Source organism: Macaca thibetana, chromosome 2, assembly GCF_024542745.1.
Source record: "Macaca thibetana thibetana isolate TM-01 chromosome 2, ASM2454274v1, whole genome shotgun sequence".
Classification (NCBI taxonomy): Eukaryota; Metazoa; Chordata; class Mammalia; order Primates; family Cercopithecidae; genus Macaca; species Macaca thibetana.
In genome coordinates this window covers 154,978,860-155,004,805 of record NC_065579.1, presented here as the reverse complement: position 1 = coordinate 155,004,805, position 25,946 = coordinate 154,978,860, and the positions used below count along the sequence as shown (strand labels likewise).

Sequence of the window (25,946 nt, the reverse complement as noted above, 5' to 3'; positions counted from 1 at the left end):
TTAAAACTTGAGATTTATGCATGGACTTTTATTATTATTATTATTATTATTATTTTTAGCTCATCAGCTATAGTTAGTGTTATGTGTAGGCCAAGACAATTCTTCTTCCAATGTGGCCCAGGGAAGCCAAATGATTGGACACCTCTGGCTTAGACTGTGTTGATCTGAGAACCTTCAAAAAGAGCAGACTACAGACTACAGGGTTGGGCACGGCGGCTCACACCCGTAATCCCAGCACTTTGGGCAGCTGAAGCAGGCAGATCACTTGGGGCCAGGAGTTTGAGACTAGACTGGCCAACATGATGAAACACTATCTTTACTAAAAATACAAAAATTAGCCAGGCATGGTGGCACATGCCTGTAATCCCAGCTACTCAGGAGGCTGAGGCACAAGAATCGCTTGAATTTAGGAGGCAGAGATTGCTGTAAGCTGAGATTGTGCCACTGCCCTCCAGCCTGGGTGACAAGAGTTTAGACTGTATCAAAAATAAAATAAAATAAGTAGACTACAGAGGAGGGTGAGCATTTCCTTCATTCTAAAAGAAGGTAATCCCTAAGGGATTGGGGAAGTAGGAAATGTGGGAGGGCTCAGATGGAAGAGCAGCAACAGTGTGAGCAGTAGCCAAAGGACTGGGGACTTTTTTGAAGTACTAAGTGGCAAAAGAAACCTTACAAATGAGTCTTCAGTTACCCAAAGGAGAAACAAGTTATGGAGTTTAAAATTTGCCTGTTAATATGACCTCATCTATAGGCTAGTGAATCCTGGGGCACTTGAGTTGCACACAAATGATTTCGTCAGTATCTTCCCAACACCCACCCAAACCCTCCTACCCATTTCAAGTCCTCCTACATCCCAGAATAATTCTGGGGTCATCTTATGCATTTAGCTTTTTCTACATATGGGTTAGAAACAGACTGTACAGCCATTTTCTTGGGCTTCCAAGCTTTGCTAACTTATCTTGGTGCCTACTTCTACCTAACATGAGATAAGCAGCAACCCAGCGCCAGAAGTCAGGGAATCTAAATTATTCATTCAACAAATATTTACTGAGCACCTACTACAGTTCTAGGTCCTGGAGATACAGAGATGAATATATGTGGTCTGTGACCTCAAGGATAGTTTATTGAGACGGATGAACAAATAGGAAATTATGATGCAGTGTCATAAGTGCCATGATGAGTGCTGAATCAAATATTGTATCCCAGAGTAGTCTTTGTAGCGCCGTCACTAATTCAGCTGGTCACTCTAAGTGGTCAGCCACTTCTCGGAGACTTGTGTATAGAATTTCCAGCTATCAAATTCCAGAAGTCTGTTTACTGTATTTACTACAGTGTGGCAATTTTGATTTACAACTAGAAAGGAATAAAGGAGGTGAAGGGATTGGTAAAATGAATAAGGGAGCATGCTTGTTAAGGATTGAATGAAATTACACGAATACTGAAAATATTTTAAATGCATTCATTTTAATGAAAACTATACTTCGAAGCATGTTAGCAGAGGTTGTAGTGACGGCAAATTATACAAACACAGAAATTCCAGAAATTCTCCTGCCTTTTGAGAAGCAGTAGGCATATGAACTAAAGGGAGTGAAATCCACCTTATGAAGAGCTGCCAAAAAGCTGATTCTTCAAAAAAGTGTTCTCGAAATCTTGGTGTAACTGGCACCAAGACCCATCCCCTTTACCTGCACAAATCGCCTTTCCCTCTTTCCCTATTCCACTTGCACTGAATATTGCACTTTCTTCCTCACTGAAGCGGGATTCCTGGCTTTTTTTTTTTTTTTTTTTTTTTTTTTTTGAGACGGATTTTCGCTCTTGTTGACCAGGCTGGAGTGCAGTGGTGTGATCTCGGCTCACTGCAACCTCCGCCTCCTGGGTTCAAGCGATTGTCCTGCCTCAGCCTCCCAAGTAGCTAGGATTACAGGCGCCCGCCACAATGCCCAGCTAATTCCTGGCATTTTAATTACGCTAAATTACTTCAACCTATGACCACCTCAAGCTGAATGTAACTAGCCGCAGACGCTGTTTGCATGACCCAGGAACCACTAAGACACGGAACGAACGCCTGCCGGCAACACGCAGAGCTTCACTACCCGCAGCCAACTCACTTCCGTGGTGGACTCAGCACAGCAGTGGCCCGACCCCCCCTCAACCGGAAGTCTTTTGGGCTCCGGCTTTGCCGTCGCCCGGCCCCCTGGCCTTTGCCCCGATTGGGCGGGACTTCCTGTGTCGTATTTCCAAGGACTCTAAAGCGAGGCCCAGGACTGAAGGCGTTGGTGTCGAGCCCTTTGGCAGAGGGTTATCCTGGGCCAAATGCACGGATTCTCACCTCGTACAGTTACGCTCTCCCGCGGCACGTCCGGGAGGACTTGAAGTCTTGAAGGCTCAATTTGCCCGTAGGTCGAGAGAAGGACATGGAGGTGCCGCCACGGGCACCGCGGAGCTTTCTCTGTAGAGCCTTGTGTCCATTTCCCCGAGTCTTTGCTGCCGAAGCTGTGACTGCAGATTCGGAAGCCCTTGCGGAGCGTCAGAAGCGGCCTCTCTACGTCCCAGAGCCCTATTACCCGCAATCTGGATGGGACCGCCTCCAGGAGCTGTTTGCCAAAGAGTAAAAGTGCCTGGGGTCTGAAGTGGGTAGGGGGACGCGAAAGCGATGTCCTGCAGCGTTGGCAGCCTGGGTCAGCCTTAGGACGCCAAGTGTGCTTCATTTTTAAATTATATTTAAAGGTTCTGATATTTGTAACCCAAACTTGTATCTTTTTTTTTTTTTTTTTTTTTCCAGACAGGGTCTTGCTCTGTCGCCCAGGCTGGAGTGCTCTGGTGCGATCTCGGCTCACTGCAACCTCTGCCTCTCGAACTCGAGTGATCCTCCCACTTCAGCCTCCCGATTAATTGGGACTACAGGCGCGCGCCACCACGCCCGGCTAATTTTTTTAAAATACATTTTTTATAGACAGGGTTCTTACCATACTGCCCAGGCTGGTCTTGAACTCTTGGACTTAGGTGATCCTCCTACCTCAGCCTCCCAAAGTGCTGGGATTACAGGCGTGAGCCACCGCGCCAGCCCAAACTCGTATTTTTTTTTTTTTTTTTTTTTTTTTTTTTTTGAGACTGAGCCGTGCTCTATCGCCCAGGCTGGAGTGCAGTGGTGCGATCTTTGGCTCACTGCACCCTCCACCTCCGGGGTTCAAGCGGTTCTCCTGCCTCAGCCTCCCGAGTAGTTGGGATTACAGTTGCCCACTACCATGTCCAGCTAATTTTTGTATTTTTAGTGGAGACGGGATTTCACCATTCAGCAGGCTGGTCTCTAATTCCTGACCTCACGTGATCTGCCTGCTTTCGCCTCCCAAAGTGCTGGGATTACAGGCGTGTGCCACCGTTGTTGGACTGCGCCCGGCCTAGAAGGGAAATTATTTTATAGTAACTTAAGACAGCTATTTGTTAGAGCAGTTTCAGGATGACATCTTGGAAGCTTCATTAGCAGTTCTAGCTTCTTATGCGTTTAAGAGTAACAAACTGAATTAAATAGTAGCTTTTCCTTATTATTTTAGATTAGCATGTGCCACCCACTGCATAGTGAACTTTCTCAGTGCGTTTTTTAAAAAACATGTATTTATTTGTTTATTTTTAGAGCCAGGATCTTTGCTACGTTGCTATGCTGTCCAGAACTGGGCTCAAGTCCTGCCTCAGCCTCCTAAGTAGCTGTGACTACAAGCATGTGCCACTGTGCCCAGCCCAGTGCTTTTATTAATACAGTCCTATCTGAGTATTTCATGAAATTATTTAGTAAAATAGAATTTAGATTTTTTGTCTTAACGTCCACGTTTTTTTTTTCTTTGATACATTGCCCTAAAATCTCACGAGTTGGTGTGATTTCTTAAAGTTAGCTTAAGATTTAAACGGAAATATTGGTCTATCTAACTCACAAATTCTTCCTGTTTCTAGGGGTGTAATAGTCATCAAATAAAAGCACCTTTTAAAAAACTTTTTATTGAAGTAGGAAATGCGTTTCAAAAAATGTACATAAGTAGACTGATGAATGCATTTTCACAGACTGAACATAGCTGTACCCAACACTCAGAAGGAAACGGCAACTATTATCACATCCCAAAAGCTCCCTTTGTGCCTTTTCCAGTCATTGTCTTTTCAGGAGTTGCCACTATCCTAATTCTAACAGCATAGCTTCGTTTTGTCTGAGACTTACGTTCCTTTTAATATAACTGAACAGTTTAATTCATCTGCGGATTCTACCTATGATGAAAAATGTTGTGGTGTTAGCATTCGGGATAATTCTGATTATAGATTCTTTTGGAGAGCAATGTCCATAAACTAATCCCAAACAACATTGTCTTTTTGATGTTGCAGTGAACAGCAGAGAATTTCAAAGGAACTTGCTGATATCTGTAAGATGGCAGCTACAGCAGGCGTCCTCGGCTGGGTGTATGGGGGTATACCAGCTTTCATTCATGCTAAACGACGATACATTGAGCAGAGCCAGGCAGAAATTTATCATAACCGGTTTGATGCTGTGGTATGTACTGGTGGTCTAAAGAAATTTAGGGCACACTGACTTAGCAATTCACTTTACACTTAATCATTCAATTAGCTTGTGGGGATGGAGGGTTGTTTTAAAGTGTCAGAGTAAAGAAATAAAGTCTATACTTAATAACAGTGGAAGTACTAACATTAAAGTGCCTGCATGTGGCTTGAGACTACTTTCTTATCTTCAGAACAGACATGTTTGGCATCACCACTGTGGCTTTTCTTTCTGAAATATCTTTCTTCCAATCCCCTGCTAAATCATCAAGGCTCAACTGTAACATATTTACCTCATTCACAAAGCCTCCCTGAGTATAGGAGCTTACACTAAGACAATAGTTAACATTTATAACTTTATAGGAGTGCTAACTCATTTGTTACATCATTAGATCTGTACATCAGTTCTATGAGAATATTAAAGCTCAGAGAATTTTTAACTTTTTATTTTGAAATTATGGCAGGCTTGAAAGTTGCAAAAATAGTACAAAGATTTCCTATATAACTTTCATCCAGATACTCCACTGTTAACATTTTACCGTATTTTATCATTCTTCCTCTGTATAATATGTACTAATTTTTTCTGAACTACTTGACAGTAGGTTCTAGACATGATGAATACTTCAGTATGTATTTCCTAAAAACAAGGAAATTCTCTTATACAACCACGATTATAATATCAAGATCAGGAAATTAACACTGATATAGTACTATTACCTTATTTAAAGACCTGTAAATTTTGCTAGTTATGCCACAGTATCATTTATTTTAAAAATAAATTAAAAATATGTATTTTTCAGAAGTTAGGCTTGAGTTCTTATTAAAAAATTGAAAAAATTTTTTTGTCTGGTCCAGAAACTGACCCTGATCACAGGTTGAATTTGCCTGTGGTGCTGCTTTGGTCTCATTTAGTCTGGAAGAGTTTCTCTTTGTCTTTCATGGCCTTGACTATGGGTGATTTATTTTGTAGAATATCCCTCAGTTTGGGTTTGTTTGATGGTTTCTCATGATTGCATTCAGGCTATGTTTTTTGACAGGAATACCCTAGACCTGAAATTAAATTAGAAACCTGTGATATCTCTGTCCCTTTACTGGTGATATTTACTTTAGTTACTTGGTTAAGATGGCCTCTGCCAACTATACACTGTAAAATTACTATGTAATTTTATAAGTAATTTGTACGTTTGTAATTTATAAGTATTTTGAGTACTTGTTAGTTCCTTTGAGACTATGTAAATATCCTGCTTTACATCAAATTTCTACTATATAAAGGCTATTATAAACTATAATATTTCTACTATCTAAAAACTATTCTAAATTATAAATGCTATCTTAGCATTTGATTTAAAAAAAAAAAAATATTTTTTCATTTATTTATTTTTTGAGACAGAGTCTCACTCTGTTGCCCAGGTTGCAGTACAGTGGCACAATCTTGGCTTGTTGCAACCTCCACTTCCCAGGCTCACTCGATTCTCCTGCCTCAGCCTCGCGAGTAGCTGGGACTGTAGGCATGTGCCACCACTCCCAGCTAATTTTTTTTTTTTTTTTTTTGAGACGGAGTCTCGCTCTGTCGCCCAGGCTGGAGTGCAGTGGCGCGATCTCGGCTCACTGCAAGCTCCGCCTCCCGGGTTCACGCCATTCTCCTGCCTCAGCCTCCCGAGTAGCTGGGACTACAGGCGCCCACAACCGCGCCCGGCTAATTTTTTGTATTTTTAGTAGAGACGGGGTTTCACCGTGGTCTCGATCTCCTGACCTTGTGATCCGCCCGCCTCGGCCTCCCAAAGTGCTGGGATTACAGGCGTGAGCCACCGCGCCTGGCCTCAGCTAATTTTTGTATTTTTTGTAGAGACAGGGTTTTGCTATGTTGCCCATGCTGATCTCAAACTCCTCAGCTCAAGCAGTTCACCCTCCTGGGCCTCCCAAAGGGTTGGGATTATAGGTGTGAGCCACTGTGCCCAGCCTATTTTTATTTTTTAATTTATTATTTTTTTTTTTTTTGAAATTTTTTGAGGCAGGGTCTTGCTGCCTCAGTGCAGGCTGGAGCGCAGTGGCGGGATCATAGCTCACCACAACCTCAAACTTCTGGACTCAAGGTTTCCTCCCTCCTCAACCTTCCGAGTAGCTAGGACTGCAAACACACATCACGATGCCCAGCTAATTTTTAAATTTTTTTTGTAGAGGCAGGATCTCGCTATGTTGCCCAGGCTGGTCTTAAACTTGTTGGCTCAAGTGATCCTCCCTCGTTGCCTCCCAAAGTGCTGAGATTACAGGCATGAGCCACCATACCCAGGCAGTTTTAGCATTTAATGATGATTCTTGCCTGTAACAATTATGACTGTGGTGGCCAAATGGGCATTTTCTAAAGTCTATCATTCTTTCTACATTTATTTGTTAGTATTATGCTCTAAGGAAATGTTTTCCCTTCCCCCTCTATTTACATATTTATTTATCTATTTATAATTTATTTCTATCAGTAGGGTCTCATGGATTCTTATTTTATTCTGTAGATTTATAATTCGTTACAGGTTGAGCATCACAAATCTGAAATCCTGAATGCTCAGATTCAAAACTTTTTGAGCATTGACATGTCATTCAAAGAAATTGCTCACTGGAGCATTTCAGATTTCGGTTTTTTGGATTTGGGATACTCAAGCAGTAAGTGTTAAATACGCATATTTCCAAATCTGAAAAAATCCGAAATCCAAAACACTTCTGGTCTCAAGTATCAGATAAGGGATACTCAGCCATTTTTCATCTCCTGACAGGAAAAGCTACACATGGAACCTCAATAATTAAAGAATAATATTTCTAGAGATTTTCTAGTGTTTCTGTCTGTTTAAGTGTACCTGACTAATCCATGGCTAAAATTCCTCTACCACAGTTCTAGAATAGGGAAAATATGATGGTGTCTTAGAACCTCACAGTTTTTAAATTAACTTTAGCATTCTGCACATCGTGCTGCTACACGAGGCTTCATTCGTTATGGCTGGCGCTGGAGTTGGAGAACTACAGCATTTGTGACTATATTCAAGTAAGTTCACTCTGAATTGTGAGATAGTGACTTTTCTTGATACGGTTTTAGGAGTGTGTCTTTTGAGCGGGTGGGGTTATGAAAACTGAATACCCACATGAAAGTGATTCATAATGCCTTTTTTTTTTTTTCCAAGAACTTTTGTCTGTGTAAAAGACTGGTGCAGTTATGGTTTTATAGCCATGTCTGGAACACATTGAAGGGCCTAGGCTAGGACCAGGGGTTGATATAGTAGGCTTTTCTAAATCTATTAAGTCAGTGAAAATAACACTAAAGAAGGTAAATGGGATATGCTTTAAATCTTATATTTTCCTTCTCCTCCCTTTTTCCCAGCACAGTGAGCACTAGTCTGAATGTATACCGAAATAAAGATGCCCTAAGCCATTTTGTAATTGCAGGAGGTAAGACATTTTTGTTTATATTTTTCAATCTTCTCAAATATAGTTTAGAAAATATGTAAGGACTTATACATCAGAACTACTGAATTCTTTAGTTGGCTTCCCATCGCATCTCATCAACATTCATGCAAAATGTATTTATGGACAGTGTTGTGCTTCACCCTTGATATACTCAATGGGCAAAACAGCAAGGCCCTTGCTTTCTTTGAATTTTAATGTCTAATATGTATGTGATAAAACAGGTTGCTGTGATAGAAAGTAACAATTCGGTGGAACAATGGCATCTCATATGGACAGGGTAGTCGGAGAAGGCCGTTCTGAGGAAGTGACATTTGAGCTGATACCCAAAGAATAGGAAGGAACAAGACTTGCAAGGAAGGGTGTCCTAAATAGAGGGAACATAAAGGGGGGAAGGCTCTAAGGCAATACATTTCCTTAAAAGCAGGATAGTAACCTGGTGAGTGAGGGTAAGAGTAGCTTGAGATGAGATTGGTGAGGACGGTAGGAAGGGACTAAATTTTTTATGCTAAGAACTTGGATTTTATTTTAAAGCTTTCTGCCTCTAGTATATATGTCTTCTTTTAAATGAGCATTAAAAATAGAAAGTACAATGGTGATTACCAGAGACTGGATATGGGGTTGGGAAGATGTTGGTCAAAGGATATAAAATTTCATTTAGACAGGAGGAATAAGTTCAAGAGATCTATTTAGAACATGGTAACTGTGGTTAATAACAGTGTATTGTATACTTCAAAATTGCTTTTAAAAAGTAGATTTTTGTAATCCCAGCACTTCGGGAGGCCAAGGCAAGTGGATCACCTGAGGTCAGGAGTTTGAGAGCAGCCTGGCCAACATGGTGAAACCCCCTCTCTACTAAAAATACAAAAATTAGCTGGGCGTGGTGACAGGTGCCTGTAATCCCAGCTACTTGGGAGGCTGAGGCAGGAGAATCACTTGAACCCAGGAGGCAGAGGTTACAGTTAGCCAAGATCACACCATTGCACTCCAACCTGGGCAACAAGAGTGAAACTCTGTCTCAAAAAAAAAAAAAAAAGATTTTAAATGTTCTCACCACAAAAAATGGTATGTGAAGTAACATGTAGGTTAATTCGCTTAATTTAGACATTCCACAATATATACATATTTCAAAACATGTATACCATATGTGTACAATTTTTACTTGTCAGATTTAAAAAATAATTTTAAAATGAGCATTCGTTTCAGAAAGGTAAATTAAGTTAACTGCCGTATACACTCAATCACTAACTCATGTACATTCTTGTACGTACAAAAACACACATACATATTCTGAACATGTTTGTTTGTTTTTGTTTTTGTTTTTTTGAGAATCAGTCCCTCTTCTTGAATGCACTTTCTCACTACCACGATTAATTTTGTTCGGCTCCTACTTAACCTTACCTTTCAAAGTCTAGATCATTTGTCAGCCTCAGCTTCCCTAGAGAGTTCTCCCTAGCCATTTTCCTATGTTTAGTTCTGTTTAGGTGTCTTTCCCCTGTGTTCACATACTTCACTATTTTTTTCTTTATCTTTGATTTTCTGCAGTTTGAAAATGATATGCCCCGGTATAATTTTGAGAAACATTTACTGTGCTTGGTGTTTTCTGAACTTTCTGGATCTGTGGTTTGTTGTCTGACTTACTTTAAGATAAATTCTCAGTTATTGTTTCAAAGATTTCTTTAGCTTTCTCTTCTCCTTCTGGTGTTATAATACACTTACACCTTTTGTAATTGTTTCACAGTTCTTGGATATTTTATCTGTTTGTTTGTTTGTTTGGTTTTGGTGGGGGAGGTTCCCATCTTTTTTCTCTTTGTCTTTCGGTTTTGGAAGTGTCTGTTGATACGTCTTCAAGCTCAGGGATTCTTTCCTCAGCTGTGTCCAGTCTACTATTCTTGAGTTCTGTCACAGTGGGTTTTTAATTGTTTTATTGCTAGCATTTCTCTTTGATTCTCTCTTAGAATTTCCATCTTTCTGCTTATATTGCCTATCTGTTCTTGCATGCTATCTACTTTATCCATTAGAGCCCTTAGCATATTAGTCATAGTTGCTTTAAACTCTTCATCTGGTAAGTCCAGTATCCCCACCATATCTGAGTCTGGTTTTGGTGCTTACTCTGTTAGTCTTACTTGGTCTCTTCAAACTGCTTTTGCCTTTTGGGATGCCTTGTAATTTTTTTTCTTAATAGCTGGACATGATGTACCTGGGTAAAAAGGAATTGTGGTAAATAGGTCTTTAGTAATTTGGTATTAAGATGTGGGAGAGGGAAAGTGTTTTATAGTCCTGTGATTAGGTTCTTAGTCTTTTGGTGAGCCTGTGCCTCTGAAATGTTAACTTCACAAGTGCTTTTCAGTTTTTTTCCTCTCCTTTGGTGGGACAGGATACTACAGTGGGTTGGAATGGGTATTTCCCTTCTCCCACATGGGAGACTAGAGCAGTTGCATTTGGATATTCCCCAGATTGGTTAATCTCTGACAAAACCCCAGTAGGTTGGGCTGTGCAAAACCGTTTATCTTGAGGGCAGGCCTTGGTGAGAATAACAGAATGTTCTGGCATATTTCATAATGGTTACTTTTCTTCCCCCTTGCCAGAAGCCTGAGGGGATTTTTCTCAGATCTTTACTGGGAGAACCTGGTAGAGCTCCTGGAGTGTGGGGACCCTCTGTGACTGGGCCCCCTACAGTTTTTATGTCTTAGACTTTTCTATACTGAGCTTCCAGCGATTTATCATTTATAGTCAAGGTTTCCTACTCTGGTACTGGTTTCAATGGAGGCTTCTGCTCATGGGTTTCTACTATAATAAGGTGTGATTCTCTGTACTTATCTGTCTGTCTCTCCTATTTTGAGGGCAGCAGTTTACCCATGGTCTCACTTCTTTGATGCATCTAAGAAGAGTTGTCAGTTTTTCCATTTGTTTAGGAATAAGTGTTAAATTGTTGTTAACACTTGTTGTTAGGAATAAGTGTTAAATTCTAAACTTCTCACATGCCACACCAGAAACTGGAAGTCTCCCTTTGCTTTTTGCCCCACATCTTGAGAAGCTGATAAGAAAGCCCAAGTGCTACCTTGATTGACACTGGCAGGAAGTTTCAACCATTCAAGCTCAGGCCTACATGAGGGACCTCTTGCTCTAGCCCCACCTTCTAAAACCACAAGCCAGTCAGTCACCCTTCAGGTTCTCAAGTAATTTTGGGATGTGCTTGGGATCCTGCCTTGCTCTCCCTAGAAAGCCTCATTATGTGTATAATAAACCTAATACCTCTTAGTACCTCTCGGTACTTTCGCATCTCAATATCTAATTCAAATTTTGGGTAGGGAAGTTTATTGTCTCTGGAGGGTAACCACAACATCTTGGATGTAGAAAAGCCAAATGAATTCAGAAAACTGTTGGAAGGCCAGGTGCAGTGGCTCATGCCTGTCATCCCAGTGCTTTGGGAGGCCAAGGCAGGCAGATCTCTTGAGGTTGAGAGTTCGAGACCGGTCTGGCCAACATGGTGAAACCCCGTCTCTACTAAAAATACAAAAATTAGCTAGGCGTGGTGGTGCATGTCTGTAATCTCAGCTACTTGGGAGGCTGAGGCAGGAGAATGACGTGAACCCGGGAGGCGGAGCTTGCAGTTAGCCAAGATGGCGCCACTGCACTCCAGCCTGGGCTACAGAGCAAGACTCCGTCTCAAAAAAAAAAAAAAAAAGTTAAGCATAATTTAGTGTGCAATTCAGCAGTTCCATGTCTTAGAATCTGCCCAAGATAAATGAAAACATGTCCACGCAAAGACTTACGTATAAATTTTTATAGTGATGTTATTCCTGACAGCCTCAAACTGAAACAACCCATAAGTTCATCAACTAGTGAATGGGTAAATAAATACATGTCCATTCACTTGAATATTTTCATCAATGAAAAACTGATACATGCTGCAACATGAATAAAACTTAAAAACATTAAGTGAAAGAAGCTAGACACGTAAGACTTCATAATGTGTAATTCTATTCATATGAAATGTCCAGAATAAGCAAATCTGTAGAGTTAGAAAGTACATTAGTGGACTGAGGTAAGATTGGGAACCAGGAGTAACCACAAAGGGGCATGGGGGATCTTTTTGTAATGATGGAATCATTTTAAAATTGGATTTTGGTGATGATTATATAACAATGCAACTAATTTTTTTTTTTTTTGAGACGGAGTCTTGCTCTGTCACTCAGGCTGGAGTGCAGTGGCGTGATCTCAGCTCACTGCAACCTCCACTCCCGGGTTCAAGCGATTCTCCTGCCTCAGCCTCCTGCGTAGCTGGGATTACAGGTGTGTGCCACCATGCCTAGCTAATTTTTGTATTTTTAGTAGAGATGGGGTTACAGCATCTTGGCCAGGCTGGTCTTGAACTCCTGACCTCATGATCCACCCATCTCAGCTTCCCAAAGTGCTGGGATTACAGGTGTGAGCCACTGTGCCCAGTCCCAGTTTTTTTTTTGTTGTTGTTTGTTTTTTTTTGTTTGGAGGATCAGAAAAAAAGACTCACTCATTACTGACTCTGGGTAATGGGATTAAAGGTGATTTTGGTTCTGGTGAATTTTGAAAATTTTAAAAATGAATATATAGTACTTAAAAATATAAACCTCAACTGTTATTTCTTTTGTTTTTTTGAAACAGAGTCTCATTCTTTCGCTGAGGCTAGAGTGCGGGAGTGTGATATCTGCTCACGGCAGCCTCCGCCTCTGGGGTTCAAAGAATTCTCATGCCCTCAGCCTCCTGAGTAGCTGGGATTACAGGCGTGCACCACCACACCTGGCTAATTTTTGTATTTTTAGTAGAGACAAGGTTTTGCCATGTTGCCCAGGCTGGCTTAGAACTCCTGACCTCAAGTGATCTGCCCACCTTGGCCTCCCAAAGTGTTGAGATTACAGGTGTGAGCCACTGCACCTGGCCTCAAATGTTATTCTTTAAAAAGTGTTACCTCCTTAGATGGTATTAGTTGCATTGTGCATAGTGAAAGGAAAATGAATGAGCATGATTGATGCACAGTCCCAGCAGAAAGGAAAGAAGGCCAAATGCTGCTTTCTTGTCACCCTGCCTGAGCGGTGTCGTGTAGCAGTACAGAGAGAGTGAGTCTAGGGGAAGGCATAAACTGGAGGGGCTATTGAAGGTTTTTTTACTTTTTTATTTTCCTTGAAGAAAGAAGAAAGAAAGAAGGGGGAAAACATTTTCAAGTTTTTAAGGAGAGTTGGAGAAAAATGAAGCAGAATAAATGGATCCATAGAACAGATTGGAGATTTTTTTTGTAGGAGAGATGTTTCTTCCTTTGAATCTGCGGAGTGGATGAGAAACTGCCTGTGTTGGCATATTCGATTCAGGAAGTATAGGCTGTAGTGGTATATTAACATTGGATTCAGAAAGCTCACTTAGGGATTTGGGCCCATTTTATAGAAGGAAAGTTTTAAAATAGGATTCTAGTATTTAAAGATGATTTAATATTGCCTTTCTTGTTTTTAAATAGCTGTCACGGGAAGTCTTTTTAGAATAAACTTAGGCCTGCGTGGCCTGGTGGCTGGTGGTATAATTGGAGCCTTGCTGGGGTAAGCATTAACATGGTTTGGTTCTAGATTGGCACAACTTTCATTAATGCCTTGCCTATTAAAAAATCTCATTTATTTTCAAAAAACAAATTTAATCCTTAGAATCTATAAAAGATCTCTACTCTTGTATTGGTAGTTTGACTGTCCAGTTCTAATTCTACCCCAATAGTTTATCTTACTTACAGTTTTTTTTATAGTTTATTTTACTTAACAGCTATTTCAAAAAATAACATTTATTCAGTACAACTATCTAAGATAGGGCCCTTATTCAAAATTCCTTTTTACCGGGTAAAACTGTTTAAAAACTGCTAACACCTGAAACTATAGTTTGAACAAACGTATTTATGGGAGCAGGGAAAAAAGAACAAAAAACAATTAATTAACAGGCATATTCTATAAAAATTGTTGGTAGGATTTTATTTGTTTTGCTTAACCCCGTCTCTACTAAAAAATACAAAAAACTAGCCGGGCGCGGTGGCGGGCGCCTGTAGTCCCAGCTACTCGGGAGGCTGAGGCAGGAGAATGGCGTAAACCCGGGAGGCGGAGCTTGCAGTGAGCTGAGATCTGGCCACTGCACTCCAGTCTGGGCGACAGAGCGAGACTCCATCTCAAAAAAAAAAAAAAAGTTCTTACCCCAACTTTTTACTTTGAACAATTTCAAACCTACAGAAAAGTGGAATGAATTAGTACATTAAAATCCCATATACCCTTCACCTAGATTCACCAATTGTTAATGCCTTGGTGATGTTTTCCATATCTGTGTATATGTGTGGGATGTGAATATATTTCTTTTTCTTTCCCTTTGCTTCTTGGATAAACTGTTTGAGACCTCATAATACTTTGCCTCCATATATATTAGCGTGTATCTCCCAAGATGAAGAATACTCTTCCATGAAATCATAATACAATTATCACAGTAAACATCGTTTCAACACAACTATCTAAGTTAGGGTCTATATTAAAAACTCCTCAATTATCATACTAATGTCCACAATGTTTCTCCATTTTGTTTGATCATCCCATCATGATTACATTAATGTACTTCTGTCAAGAATACAACATAGGTGAAGTTGTATCCTCATGTATCACATCGGGAGATACTCTGTTACCCATTATAAGTAATATTAACTTCAATTACTTGATATATTGGTTTTCTGCTGTGTAACAAATTACCACGAACTGAGCATGTATTGCATGTGAAACAACACCCTTGTAGTTCTATAGATTATAAGTTTGGCTGGGTTTCACTGCTCAAGATTTTACAAGGCCAAAGTCAAGCTCTTGGCCGGGCTGGGCTCTTTCCTGGAGGCTCTGGGGAAAAATCAGTTTCCAAGCTCATTCAGGTTGTTGACAGTTTAGTTCCATGTGGCCAGGCACAATGGCTCACACCTGTAATCCCAGCATTTTGGGAGGCCGAGGTGGGCAGATCTCTTGAGGTCAGGAGTTTGAGACCAGCCTGGCCAACAGGGTGAGACACTGTCCCTACTAAAAATAGAAAAATTAGCCAGGCACGGTGGCAGGTGCCTGTAATCCCAGATACTCAGGAGGCTGAGGCAGGAGAACTGCTTGAACCCCATATACCCTTCACCTAGGCAGAGGCAGAGGTTGCAGTGAGCCAGTATTGCACCATTGCACTCCAGCCTGGGCGACAGAGTAAGACTCAGTCTCAAAAAAAAAAAAAAAACAGAGAGAGGAAAAGCAAAAAAAGAATTTAGTTTCTTGTGCCTGGAGGAGGTCTGAGGTCCATGTTTCCTTGTTGGCTGTGAGCCAGACTATTCTCTGTTCCTGGAGGCCACCACCCACATATCTTCTCCCAGGGCCCCTTTGTGTTTAAACCAGCTATAGCACATTGACTCCTTCTCATACTTCGAATCTTCAACTTCTACTCTGCCACCAGCCAGGGAAAACTCTGCTTTTAAGTGTTCACTCAGATATCTATCTCCTTTTTCATTACCTCAGATTTAACTAATTAGTAACCTTAATTACATTTCTCACATAAATTTTGCCATGTATGATAATATAATCATGGGCATAATATATTCACAGTTGAGTGATTAGGCAGGATATTTGGGGGGACCACTTTAGAATTCTGCCTACCACATTTGGTTAAGGTGTTATCTGTTCAGTGCCTCCATTGCAAAGATATCTTTTTCCCAATGTGATTAATTAGTAATCTGGAGGGTGACACTGAATATCCTGCTCTCCAACTATCTTTTCATCATGTGTTTTTAATGATCCATTGACGACCCATGCTGTAATCGGTTTGTTACTAGAAAGGTGGTTGTAAATGTTGATAAGCTAATTCTGTCAGTTCTTCTGTTTTTAGTAGTTGGTATTTGAGTAGAAGAGTGCTACCTTCCTCCTGCACCTGTTCACCCCTTTTTCTGCCTCCTTTAAAGGAGAAGATAATGCTATAGATTTAATGATTTTTTAAAAATTTAAATTAAATAAAATCAGCATGTCATAATCTACTACTGCCATTACTTTTGTTGTAGTGTTAATATACCAGTTTGGTTTGAAGGGAAGACTTGTAGAAGTTAGCAACAAAAATATTTTATATTGTGGTAATAAACACATAGCATAACATTCACCATCTTAATCATACTTTAAGTGTATAGTTCAAAAATGCTAAGTATATTCACATTGTGTGTGAGATCTCTAGAACTTTTTTCTCTTGCGAAATGAAACTATATCCGTTAAAAACTAATTTTCCCTCCTCATACCCTCCAGCCCTCAGCAAACATATTTCTACTTTCTGTTTCTATGATTTTGACTACTTTATATACTTCATTTGAGTAGAATCATACAGTATTTTCCTTTTGTGACTAGCTTATTTTACTTAGCATAATAATGTCCTTGAGGTTTATCTATGTTGTAGCCTGTGACGGATTGCCCTCTTTTTTAAGGCTGCATAATACTCCATTGTATGTGTATGTCACATTTTCTTTAGCCATCTGTCAGTGAACATTTATGTCGCCAAGTAAAAGTAGTTTTTAGTATGAGGTTACTTAAATTGTAGCTGGAGGAAATTTAAGGTATGTGAAGGTCAAATACTTCTAGTTTGAGAACACAAGAACCAAATTCTCTTCATCACTATAGCAATTATTATCTAAATCAGTTTCTCAGTGGGTTGCTATTGGCATTGTTGGTGAGACAGTTATGCCAGACTCTTGAACTTTAGGATATTTTGGTGATCCCACCCTCAAAAGCCAGTAGCATCCCTTCCTCAACCAAAAATGCCTTCCACATTTCCTGTCTCCTAGAGGAGCTGGTGCCATTCTGAACTAGAAATTTCATTTCTGAGAATTCTTTGGTGTGGGACTACTTACTAGATCCTGTCATAATTATATACTTTTTTCTCTTCGTTTTGATTTATTTCTCATTCCTCATAAAAACAACCAGTTTCTAGATCTGTTGTTTTATTATATATCAGTTAACTTTAGGAGGTTGTAGTGATTGTTTTTCTCTGTTGTTCAGACCAGAGAAGAGATTACCTCAATGTTTTTCTTTATTTGACAAGGACACTTTAATTCTCAAATGTTCCTATACCTAATAGTGAACAAGTGGCTCTGGTGTTGCTCACACCTTAGCAGAGAATCTCACATGTTGCAAGGTCTAATGATTCTTTTTTCCTAAGCTTTCCCTCTCCTTTCTTCTCAGTACTCCTGTAGGAGGCCTGCTGATGGCATTTCAGAAGTACTCTGGTGAGACTATTCAGGAGAGAAAACAGAAGAATCGAAAGGCGCTCCATGAGCTAAAACTGGAAGAGTGGTAAGGAACATGTTAAGCCCAGGGAATCTTGGCTGTCTTGCCCCAGGCCTTATATAGTGGTGCTCTGTTAAACTTGTGTACTCTAAACTGCCACTCAGTTCAAAGAAGAGTTTATTTTTACTGAGTCCTTCAACTCATTCTGTATATTGTCTTTTAATCTATTTAAGGAGAATGGAAAAATGAAAGACATTAATTTTAGTTTCAATTTAACAAAGGTCTTTCTTTGCATTTTTTTTTTAAGTTAAAATGTTGTAAATCTTACTTGCTTGCATATTTTTTATTTTCCTATGTTCTTGACTGCATAGGAAATTACCTAAAGGGAATATTCACCAAGGAGTGAGCTTTACCTGGCTTACTTAAAAAGTGACATCCTTAGCCAGGCAGGGTGGCTCATGCCTGTAATCCCAGCACTTTGGGAGGCCAAGACAGTTGGATCACCTGAGGTCAGGAGTTCGAGACCAGCCTGGCTAACATGGTGAAACACCATCTCTACTAAAAATACAAAAATTAGCTGAGCATGGTGGCACGTGCCTGTAGTCCCGGCTCCTCAAGGAGGCTGAGGCAGGAGAATCACTTGAACCCAGGAGGTGGAGGTTTCAGTGACCCATGATTATGCTCCAGCCTGGGCCACAGATCAAGACTCCATCTCAAAACAGGAGAAGAAGTGACATCTTTTTTTTTTTGCACAAATATGTATGTAAGACACAGCATGTTAAGTCTCCACAAAGATTCTGTTTCTTGCTGTAGACACAGAGGAATTAGGTGGACAGCGGTTGTTCATGCACTGAATGCCACTGAGGAGCATGAAAACTTTTACCTATTGCATCTAATCATTTCCTGGGATGCAATTTGTGGGGTAGGGCAATCAGACTGATAGCTGACTTTGCACAGATTCAATATGTAAGATGAATATAACAGGCTGCTATCTAGTGCTCCTGAGTACAAATGATTCTCACTAGTTCAGCTTCCTGGGTACCTAAGATAGCATTGGCTGCTGCTGCTGTTCTGTTTTGGTATTATAATTGGATAGATAAGAAATCATTTTTTTCCAATGTTTTCATTTGAAACCTCCATTTCTGCTAACCACACACACATACATGGAAATTCTTAAGAGCTGTAGTCCATTATCCAAAGACTTATGTGCTATATGAGAAAAAAAGCATTGAGGTTGCAGTGAGCCGAGATCACACCACTGCACTCCAGTCTGGGCCACAGAGCAAGACTTCATCTCAAAAAAAATAAATAAATAAAAATTTAAAAAATAAATGAAAAATTAAAAACTACAGAAGTTTGTCAGTGATTTAGGGGTCAGTGATTTTGAGATAGAAAAGCTTAAGAGTGGCTGGCTAAGGCCATTCTAAGGTCATTCACCTGGAGTCTTCCACCACTGGCAACACTGCCAATTCTAGTGGTTGAGCTGTCATGTGCACTGCCTAAAGACTGGCCCATCCAGGGCCTGCTGCCACCATTTACCTCCCCCCATCCGGTTAACAGCAGATTTGCCAGCAGAAAACTTACAGGTCAGGAGAGAATGGGATGACACATTCAGAATGCTGAAAGGAAAAAACAAACAAAAAAACCCAAAAAAACTCCTGCAAAGGGTATTATACCTAGCAAAGCTGTTCTTCCAAAATGAAGGAGAAATAGTCTTCCCAAGACAGGCAAACACTGAGGGAATTCATCACTACTGGACTGCCTTATAAGAAATGCTTAAAGAACTCCTGCATGTGAATGCAAAAGTATGGTAACTGCCATTATGGAAACACATGAAAGAATAAAACTCACTAGTAGAGCAGATAGATACACAAATAAGAACGAGAAAGGAATCAAACTTTATAATTACAAAAATCCACCAACTATGGAAGTAAATAAGAGGGGAAGAAAGGAACAAAGATTATACAGAACAACCAGGAAACAACAAAATGACAGGAGTAAATCCATACCCACAATAACAACGTGGAATATAAACACTTTAAATTCCCCAATTAAAGATTTAGACTGGCTGAATGAATAAAAAAGAATTTAAAGACTCAACTATATATACTGACTATAAGAAACTCACTTCACCTGTAAAGGTACAGATAGGCTGAAAGTAAAGGGATAGAAAAAGATGTTCATGCAAATGGAAACCATAAATGAGCAGGAATAGCTATACTTAGGCCAGATAAAATAGGCTTTAAATAAAAAACTACAAAAAGAGACAAGGTCATTATATAATGATAAAGAGATTAATTCAGCAAGAGGAAATAACTGTAAATATATATACATCCAATACGAGAGCATCCATTTATATATAAACAAATAATAATAGAGCTAAAGGGAGAGATAAACCCTAATGTAATAGCTGGGGACTTCAACACCGCACTCCCAGCACTGGACAGATCATGTAGACAGAAAATCAACAAAGAAACATCAGACTTAAACTGTACTATAGATCAAATGGATCTAGCAGACATTTACAGAACATCACATCCAAGAGCTGCAAAATACACCTTTTTCTTATCTTGGAATGTTCTTCAGGATAAACCATATGTTAAGCTACAAAACAAGTCTCAACAATTTTTTAAAGCTCAAAATAACATCAAGTATTTTTTCAGACCATAGCAGGATAAAACTAGAAATCAGTAACAGGAAGGACTTTGGAAACAGTGCAGATACACAGAAATTAAATAATATGCTCCAGAACAATGAATAGGTCAGTGAAAAAAGAAGGAAATTTAAAAATTTCTTGAAACAAATGAAGGTAGAAACACATCATACCAAAACCTATGGGATACAACAAAAGTATCACTAACAGGTACGTTTACAGCAATAAATGCCTCCATCAAAAAGTAGAAATGTTTCAGATAAACAACCTAACACTGCACCTGAGGGAACTCGAAAAGCAAGAACAAACCAAACCCAAAATCAGTAGACGAAAATAAATAAAAATATCAGAGCAGAGCTGAGTGAAATAGAGACTTAAAAAACACACACACACACAAAAGAACTAAATGAAAAGTTCGTTTCTTGAAAACAAACAAAATCAAGAAACTACTAGGTAGACTAAGAAAAAAGACCCAATTAAGTTAAAAAACAAAAAAGGAGACATTACAACTGATACCACGGACATACTCGTATCATTAGAGATTATTATGAAACAACTATATGGCAAGAAATTGGAAAAGCTACATGAAATGGATATGTTCCTGAAACCCTATAATCTATTGAGATTGAGCCAAAAAGTAATAGAAAACCTCAACAGACCAATAACAAGTAACAAGATTGAACTGGTAATAAAAAGTCTCCCAACAAAGAAAAGTCCAGGACCACATGGCTTCGTTGCTAAATTCTGCCAAACAGTTAAAGAAGAATTAAGACCAATTCTCAAACTATTCCAAAATATTGAAGGTGAGAGAATTCTTCCAAACTCAGTCTACAAGGCCAGCATTACCCTTATACAACAAAAACCAGACAAGGGCACGTTAAAAAACACCACCACCACCACCACCACCTACAGGCCAATGTATTCTACAAAACAATCCTTAACAAAATACTAGCAAACCAAATCCAAGGGTACATCAAAAAGATTATACATCATGAACAAGTGGGATTTATCCTAGGTATGCAAGGATGGTGCAACATACACAAATCAATAAATGTGGTACATCATATAAACAGAAGGAAGAACAAAAACCATATGATCATCTCAATAAATGCAGAAAAAACATTTGGTAAAATTCAACACCCCTTCATGATAACACCTCCCAAAAAGTTAGGGGTACAAGGACTATTTCTCAGTACAATAAAGGCCATATATGCCAGACTCACAGCTAATATCATACTGAACAGGGAAAAATGAAAAGCTTTTCCCTGAAAGAACTGGAATGAAATAGGAGTGCCCACTCTTACCAGTCTTATTCAACATAGTATTGGAAATCCTAGCCAGAGCAGTTAGGCAAGAAAAAGAAATAAAAGGCATTAGAGGCCAGGCACCATTGCTCACACTTGTAATCCCAGTGCTTAGGAGGCTGAGGCAGGTGGATCACTTGAGGTCAGGAGTTCAAGACCAGCCTGGCCAACGTAGTGAAACCCTGTGTCTACTAAAAATACAAAAATTAGCTGGGTGTGGTGGTGCACACCTGTAATCCCAACTACTTGGGAGGCTGAGGCAGGAGGATTGTTTGAGCCTGGAAGGTGGAGGTTGCAGTGAGCCAAGATGGCGCCACTGCACTCCAGCCTGAGTGACAGAATGAGACAAAAGAAAATTAGCCGGTCACAGTAGTGCATGCCTATAGCCCCAGTTACTTGGGAGACTAAGGCCAGTGGATCCCTTGAGCCCAGGAATTCAAGGCAGCAGTGAGCCATGATCGTGTTACTGCACTCCAGCCTGGGCAACAAAGTAAGTCCCTGTCTCTTCAAAAAAAAAAAAAAAAAAAAGAGTGGGGCAGGGGGTTGGGGGGAAACTTGTGTTTCTCAAAAAATACATACAAGTGGCTAAAAAATATATGAGAAAGTATTCAACGTAACTAATCAGGGAAATGCAAATCAAAACCACAGTGCAATGTGGTTTGGGGACAGTTTGGGGAATTGGGGTGATATTTACCCCAATTAGAATGTTATCAAAAAGACAATAAATTTTGGCAAGGATGCAGAAAGAAAAGGGAACTCATGTACTTTTGGTAGGAATGCAAATTAGTACAGCCATTATAGAAACGGTATGGAAGTTCCTCAGAGAACTGAAAAGAGAGCTACTGTATGATCCAACAATCTTCCCTACTGGGTATTTATCCAAGGAAAAGAAACCAGCATATCAAAGAGTTATCTGCACCCCCATGCTTATTGCAGCACTATTCATAATAGCCAAGGTATGGAATCAATGTCATTGTCCAACAGATGAATGGATAAAGAAAATGTGGTATATATACACCATAGAATACTATTCAGCCATAATAAAGAATGAAATTCTGTCATTTGTGGGAACGTGGATGAGCCTGTAGGACATTGTTGTGTAAAATAAGTCATACACTTACAAATACTGCATGTTCTGTTGCTCATGTGGGAGCTAAAAAATGGGCTCATAGAAGTAAAGAGTAGAATTATGGTTACCGGAGGCTGAGGGGACAGGGAGAAGCATAAGAAAAGGAGATTTAAGGGATTGATTAATAAATACAAAATTATAACTGGATTGGAGGGATAAGTTCTAGGGTTCTGTGGCACTGTAGGATGACTGTAGTTAATAATAATTTATTGTGTATTTTCAAGTAGCTAGAAGAGAGGATGTTCGAATGGTCCCAACAGTATGAAATGATAAATGTTTGAGGTGGTGCATATGCTAATTACCCTGATTTGAGGTGATGCATATGCTAATTACCCCAATTTGATCATTACACATTGTATATGAAAATATCACTTTGTACTTCATAAATATGTACAATTATTAGTTTCAATTGTAAGAAGGATAGATAAAAACAACTTGAATCATAGTAATGAAAGAATACTTTGGCAGAATGAAAGTGTCAAAATTGTATAGCATATACACCTATGTGTGTTTATGTGTGTGTGTGATATTTCTAAGGACGGTTAATTCAATAAACGTTTAAGTGTCTTGTATGTGCCTACTTCTTCGCTTGAAAATAATACAGGAAAATCAAATTGAGAGTCAAGAAAATTGCCTCAATGAGCAGAAAATGTAGAAAACTGACTATAGAGATATAGAAGAACAAATGACCAAATCTGTTTGTGAAGAGTTGAGAAGAAGCTTTAACCCTGATAATCACTTAAGGAAGATACTAATACTTGATTTAGAAACAGAACTGATCTATTATTTGGAAATTAGATTTTAACTCTTCATGAATGTAAATCTATAGTGTTGTTCTATCTGACTTTTCTCTACCTAGGATTACCTTTTTTTTTTTTTCTTTTGAGACGGAGTCTCTCTCTGTCACCCAGGCTGGAGTGCAGTGGTGCTATCTTGACTCACTGCAAGCTCCGCCTCCCAGGTTCATGCCATTCTCCTGCCTCAGCCTCCTGAGTAGCTGGGACTACAGGTGTCCGCCACCACGCCCGGCTAATTTTTTCTATTTTTAATATAGACAGGGTTTCACCATGTTAGCCAGGATGGTCTCGATCTCCTGACCTTGTGATCCACCCGCCTCAGCCTCCCAAAGTGCTGGGGAGGCATGAGCCTCTACGCCCGCTGATTACCATTGTTACAGCCTTTGTCCAGTTCCTACAAGGTCTGGTCACAGAGTTTAAGAGTGGCAAGGTACTCACATTCCCCCAGCCCTGGGAGCAAGAGGAGAGCAAGACTTCAAGCCTTCACACCTTAGCACAAAGTGTGTTGGTTCCCACACATCACTCCTGTGAGAACTCTAGGACCCAGCATACTAGGAATATCTTACGGATCAGAACTGTCACCACAACGGTATCCATTATGGTAATGTGAAAAATAATTGGCTTTCTTCTCTCCTAACCTATTAGAATATAGAATATAGTCTCCTCATAGAATATAGTTTTACAAAGGAGAGAAGAGAGTTACTGCATTTGAAGTGCAGGCAGCAGTGTTCACTTCTAAGTTGCTGTACCAAAGCAGGGAGGAAAAGACAAATGCTATCCTTTTTGTTTTAAATCTGTAAGAACTAAAGAAGTGGAGCAGTATTTGATTTATCCTTTTTTTTTTTTTGATTACAGGAAAGCCAGACTACAAGTTACTGAGGACCTCCCTGAGAAAATTGAAAGTAGTTTACAGAAAAATGTACCTGAGAATGATGCTACGAAAATTGAAGCACTGCTAAACCTTCCTAGAAACCCTTCAGTAATAGATAAACAAGACAAGGACTGAAAGTGCTCTGAACTTGAAACTCACTGGAGAGTTGAAGGGAGCTATGCTGCCATGTCCGTTGAATGCCAACAGACAGGCCACTCTTTGGTCAGCCTGCTGACAAACGTAAGTGCTGGTACCTGTGGTGGCAGTGGCTTGCTCTTGTCTTTTTCTTTTATTTTCTTTTTAAGAATGGGGCTGTTGTACACTCTCTTTACTTATCCTTAAATTTAAATACATATTTATGTTTGTATTAATCTGTCAATATATACATACATGAATATATCCACTCACCTAGATTTTAAGCAGTAAATAAAACATTTCCCAAAAGATTAAAGTTGAATTTTACAGTTCATATATTCATGTGGTCCTTTGAAAGGGTATTCTAGAAATCACTGGAAGGAGGAGAGGAAAGAACCAGGTAGGCAAATGGTCTGTGAAACCCTTGGGTCCTGGAAGCAGTGTGAGTGTAAACGTGTAGTAGTGTTTGGTTTAATCTTAATAAAGGTCATTTATTTCACACTTGAAATAAATACAAATTCAACAAAAAGTAGATCAGTGTTATTAAAGAAACTGTTCAACTTTGTTTCTTCCCTTAGTATTGCTGACAAAGTATTGCTGTAGAATACAGGAATTACTTAGAATAGGAACATAGTCATCACAACTGTTACTAAATGGAAAAGAAAAGAATTTCTGAATTAATTATTCCTGTCAATACAGGAAACACTGCTAGTATCTTATGTTGGTATTAGACCTCTCTGCCTGCATTGAGAATATAGTTTTACATAGTAGCAAGGTTTGTGAAGCAGCATAGTGAGGTAGCTAAAGCCATGGGCTGCCTCTAAAGGCTTTGAATCCCAGCCATGTGGCTTAGCCATGAGATGTGCATTTGAGAAATGTTGTCGTCTTTTGCTGTCCAACTCCAAATTTTCAGATGATAATGTGATTATCCCAGCTTAAGTTGCATCCTGAAGGGGTGGCCTGCCCCTCCACACCTGTGAGCGTTTCTCGTTAGGTGGAACGAGAGACTTGAGAAAAGAAATGAGACACAGAGACAAAGTATAGAGAAAGAAAAAGTGGGCCCAGGGGACCGGCACTCAGCATACAGAGGACCCACATGGTCTCTGAGTTCCCTCAGTATTTATTGATCATTATCTTTACCATCTTAGAAAAGGGGAAGTGGCAGGATAATAGGATCATTGTAGGGAGAAGGTCAGCAGTAAGACATGTGAATAAAGATCTCTGTGACATGAATAAGTTTAAGGAAAAGTGCTGTGCCTTGATATGCATATGCAGACATCTCCATAAACCTTTTTAGTGCATAAAGAGCAGCATTGCCACTAGCACGTCCCACCTTCACCCCTAAGGCGGTTTTCTCCTTTCTCAGTGAACAGAACATACAATCAGGTTTTACACCGAGATGTTCCATTGCCCAGGGATGGGCAGGAGACTGATGCTTTTCTCTATCTCAACTGCCAGGAGGCCTTCTTTCCTCTTATACTAATCCTCCTCAGCACAGACCCTTCACCCTTCACGGGTGTCAGGCTGGGGACGGTCAGGTCTTTCCCTTCCCATGAGGCCATATTTCAGACTATCACATGGGGAGAAACCTTGGACAATATCTAGCTTTCCTAGGCAGAGGTCCCTGTGACCTTTGGCAGTGTACGTGTCCCTGGGTACTTGAGATTAAGAGAATGGTGATGACTTTTCACAAGCATACTGCCTTCAGGCACTTGTTTAACAAAGCACACCCTGCACAGCCCAAAATCCATTAAACCTTGAGTCACCACAGCACATGTCTCTTGCAAGGACAGAGTTGGGGG

The 25,946-nt window shown here is 39.9% G+C and overlaps 2 protein-coding genes across 2 annotated transcripts in view; one reads left to right on the top strand and one right to left on the bottom strand.

Annotated features, from left to right (window-relative positions):
• Positions 1–1,790: 1,790 nt before the first annotated feature.
• On the top strand, positions 1,791–24,460 carry TIMMDC1 (translocase of inner mitochondrial membrane domain containing 1). Its single transcript, XM_050778756.1, has 7 exons — positions 1,791–2,608; positions 4,366–4,531; positions 7,479–7,567; positions 7,901–7,968; positions 13,472–13,550; positions 17,211–17,321; positions 23,994–24,460. The coding sequence occupies exons 1-7, from the start codon at positions 2,415–2,417 to the stop codon at positions 24,142–24,144; spliced, it is 858 nt and encodes a 285-aa protein (XP_050634713.1). The 5' UTR covers positions 1,791–2,414; the 3' UTR covers positions 24,145–24,460.
• CD80 (CD80 molecule) overlaps positions 24,311–25,946 on the bottom strand; it is a 42,930-nt gene continuing 41,294 nt past the window's right edge. Inside the window, exon 8 of the mRNA XM_050778754.1 lies at positions 24,311–25,477. The gene's annotated coding sequence lies outside the window, so the exon portion shown is untranslated. The remainder of the gene's footprint in view (positions 25,478–25,946) is intronic.

Coding starts and splice junctions, on each gene's coding strand:
- TIMMDC1 (XM_050778756.1), top strand. CDS start 2,415: ATGGAGGTGCCGCCACGGGCACCGCGGAGCTTTCTCTGTAGAGCCTTG. Junction 7,969..13,471: donor CCATTTTGTAATTGCAGGAG/GTAAGACATTTT, acceptor GTTTTTAAATAG/CTGTCACGGGAAGTCTTTTT. Junction 17,322..23,993: donor GAGCTAAAACTGGAAGAGTG/GTAAGGAACATG, acceptor TTTTGATTACAG/GAAAGCCAGACTACAAGTTA.